The 4,139-nt window shown below is 31.9% G+C and overlaps 1 protein-coding gene across 1 annotated transcript in view; it reads right to left on the bottom strand.

The window, feature by feature from the left end:
• Positions 1-223: 223 nt before the first annotated feature.
• Positions 224-4,139, bottom strand: part of LOC106466562 (probable G-protein coupled receptor 83) — a 26,963-nt gene continuing 23,047 nt past the window's right edge. Inside the window, exon 5 of the mRNA XM_022394597.1 lies at positions 224-544. Within this exon, the coding sequence (XP_022250305.1) occupies positions 224-544 (321 nt within the window). The remainder of the gene's footprint in view (positions 545-4,139) is intronic.

Raw genomic sequence — 4,139 nt, 5'->3', positions numbered from 1 at the left:
ACAGACTGTGAAGTAACCATGTCCGAGATTAATTTACATACACCACAGGTATTCTATAAGTCATATCAGGATACTCGAATCATCGAGTAACAACCATTTATATGAAATCACACGTACTACAAGAAATAGTCTAAAACTAATCTTAACTGTCGAACTTAAGCCTTTTTACCATCTGTAAATCAAGTTGAAGATTTTGATTTACAGACAAAATATTTGGAGAGAATTAAACTGAGACACTTGACAAAGATCTGGAGCCCATATCTGAAGTAGATGGCGTTCTAGCCGGACCAAAAGTATTATCCGTTTCTCCTTTGGTAACCAGTAATATTCTAGACTTGGAATCTAAACTGGAAACTCTTTTACGACCACGTTCTGCAGTATTGGATTTTAACACCATTACATCAGTTACGTTACTTCCACAAGTGATTAGAAGTGTAGAACTATATGCAGACGATCTTCCTCGTAATGGAACAAGGGGAACAACGTCTTTCTTTTGTCTCGACTTTCTTCTACAGTGATAGAACACGAGCTGCTTCAAATCCACCTTTTTAAAAAAAAAAAATAAATCTTTCAGTTACACGTCTGTACATTAATTATTGGTATTAAATTATTTCATTCCCATTAACGGAATAATATTTTTAAAACAAGTTTTGTGGAATTAATAAACTAAGTTACGAAGATAAAATGAAAATTAAAAATATGGCGATAATTCTGCTTAAAACAACCCCCCGGGTACAGGTTTGAAGGAGAATTTAATTATGTTAATTATAATGATTAATATTTAACAAACATATCTGATTATAATCACGCTTTGTAACCAAAAGACGTTCATACATCTAACAAACGGCTTTTATAAATAGCATTCTGGCCACTACTGTGTTTGTTGTATCCCAGCCGACATGATGAGCTCTGGTATTAAGCGAAATGCGTCGTCGACAACGAATATGACGGACATAGTATTGTTGAAATATCACTATATACAATTATTCTTCTTTTCAGTAAAATTTAAGGGATCGAATAAAGAAAGTAGAGTTTACAAATATAAATATATTTATAACTGAACAGTTTATTCGTCTTTCTTATATTTGTAAGATATTGTTTCATAATTGTTTATTACATTTCAATCAGCACATTTATAACTCACACACTTCACTTTGACACAAATATTTCATTCGCTTAAATCACATTCCACTTGTGTAACACAGGTGTTTCATGCACGTAAATCACATTCCACTTGTATAACACAGGTGTTTCATATACTTAAATCACATTCCACTTGTATAACACAGGTACTTCATACACGTAAATCACATTCCACTTGTATAACACAGGTGTTTCATGCACGTAAATCACATTCCACTTGTATAACACAGGTACTTCAAACACGTAAATCACATTCCACTTGTATAACACAGGTGGTTCATGCACTTAAATCACATTCCACTTGTATAACACAGGTTCTTCATATATCTAAACCACTTTCCACTTGTATAACACAGGTACTTCATATACCTAAACCACCTTCTATTTGTACAACACAGGTACTTCATATACTTAAACCACCTTCCACTTGTATAGCACAGGTGTTTCATGCACGTAAATCACATTCCACTTGTATAACACAGGTTCTTCATATACCTAAACCACTTTCCACTTGTATAACACAGGTACTTCATATACCTAAACCACCTTCTATTTGTACAACACAGGTACTTCATATACTTAAACCACCTTCCACTTGTATAACACGTGTATTTCATATACCTAAACCACCTTCTACTTGTATAACACACATACTCCCCTATTTAATTTATCCGTTTGTACATCACAAACACCTTCTTACTTTATCCAATTCACACTCTCAACTCAAATTACAATAAGTATTCTTATTTTATCCAATTCACCCTCTCAACTTAGATTCCAATAAGTATTCTTATTTTATCCAATTCACCCTCTCAACTCAGATTCCAATAAGTATTCTTATTTTATCCAGTTCACCCTCTCAACTCAGATTCCAATAAGTATTCTTATTTTATCCAATTCACTCTCTCAACTCAGTTTCCAATAACGATTCTTATTTTATCCAATTCACACTCTCAACTCAGATTCCAATAACGATTCTTATTTTATCCAATTCACTCTCTCAACTCAGATTACAATAAGTATTCTTATTTTATCCAATTCATCCTCTCAACTCAGATTCCAATAAGTATTCTTATTTTATCCAGTTCACTCTCTCAACTCAGATTACAATAAATATTCTTATTTTATCCAGTTCACCCTCTCAACTCAGATTCCAATAAATATTTTATTCCTTCCTTTCTTATCTATTTCAAACAACAATTTTCTTCCATCAAGTACTCCTAACTTTATATATTTAGTCAGCAAACTCTTGGCCACCGTTTCATCGTTTTGTGTTCCACAATAAATTAGTTTTTGCTCGTGCTAGTCGGCAGGACTTTGACCTTTCGCTCCCCCTATTTGTATCACCACATTCTATCCAACTCTCTTGTCTACAGATTTTATCCACTTTGCTTGTTTTATCTGGATATCAGCCCTTAAAGATTTTGTTGCCTTGAAAATGTTATTTTATAGAAGTAACATATAATTTACAATAAAATCCGGACTACAAAGTGATTCGCTCTAGATACTATATCCTAGCAGAGTGTGATATCTTTGTGGTTGTTGTCACAGATGACATCTCATAAAATATGTACCCTTTTCTACAATGTAAGCGTATACCTTTCATAAAGTTTCTCATGAAACAATATAACTGTTCTCAATTTATACCAGTGAAGATTTTATGAAATTGTTGCAGTAAATAACTGTAATTGGCCACATTTCAAAGAGTTTATTTGTTGTTAAGCGCCAAGCTACAGAATAAGCTACCTGTCCTGTACTCAACGCATGGATCGAATTTCAAATTTTAGCGTTATATTCCCTCAAGTTTACCGCTGAGTCGCTGAGGAGGTTTATGTAAAGAACGTTTCAGATTCTAGAAATAGTATTGTAAATACAAATAGCCCAGAAACGTCTTCGTTAACAAAGACTGCAGTTATAAAGATTAGTTATGTTCTAAGTTAAACATCAGTGAACAAAGCATATATTCATAATTGTTGAGACAAAAAAAAGTGTCAATACCTTTATTAATACACACTGTATATTTTCACTATATTTAACGTTAAAACTTTTCACGTACAATATCAAACATATTACATATAACTTTAAACTGGTCGTTTCGACCTAATATCGAATATCAATACAGTTACAAATAAATAATCAGTATGAGATGACGCCAAAACAGAACTTGGGTGTAAAGCTCTGAAGTTTACACGGTGATGATATTTATTTACTAAACTGTTAATCAGACACGAACTTCTGAACTTTTGAAAATATCCACGTCTTTAGAGCAAGTTAGACGCCATTTGTTTCGAGAACAGATTTTAATCGAGTTACGTATTCCTTACTTATATGTTAATAATAATATTATAGAGATATGTATAACTTTTGGACAAGTTATCTGCCATTTATATCAATAAACATAATGTAACCCTAACTATTTTTTTTTACTTTAACATAGCTTTGGGCTAAGTTATCTGTCATTTATATCAATAAACATAATGTAACCCTAACTTTTTTTTTTTTACTTTAACATAGCTTTGGGCTAAGTTATCTGCCATTTATATCAATAAACATAATGTAACCCTAACAATTTTTCTTTTACTTTAACATAGCTTTGGGCTAAGTTATCTGCCATTTATATCAATAAACATAATGTAACCCTAACTTTGTTTTTTACTTTAACACAGAGACATGTATAACTTCGGCCAAGTTATCTGCCATTCAGATCAATAAAGACAATGTAACCCTGACTTATATTTACTTTAACACAGAGATATGTATAACTTCGGCCAAGTTATCTGCCATTCAGATCAATAAAGACAATGTAACCCTGACTTATATTTACTTTAACACAGAGATATGAATAAATCTGAACCGACTTGTTGTGTTGCACTGATGAGAAATGTTATAAGTTATTTATCACTTAGGTTCTATTCATTTCATTGTCAATAACATCTATATATATATATATATATTATTTCACCTCGATACATAACATTTACGGTATATATATATTA

This window comes from Limulus polyphemus, unplaced genomic scaffold (genome assembly GCF_000517525.1).
Source record: "Limulus polyphemus unplaced genomic scaffold, Limulus_polyphemus-2.1.2 Scaffold2304, whole genome shotgun sequence".
In the NCBI taxonomy this organism is placed as follows: Eukaryota; Metazoa; Arthropoda; class Merostomata; order Xiphosura; family Limulidae; genus Limulus; species Limulus polyphemus.
This window is presented reverse-complemented; position numbering and strand designations above follow the sequence as displayed.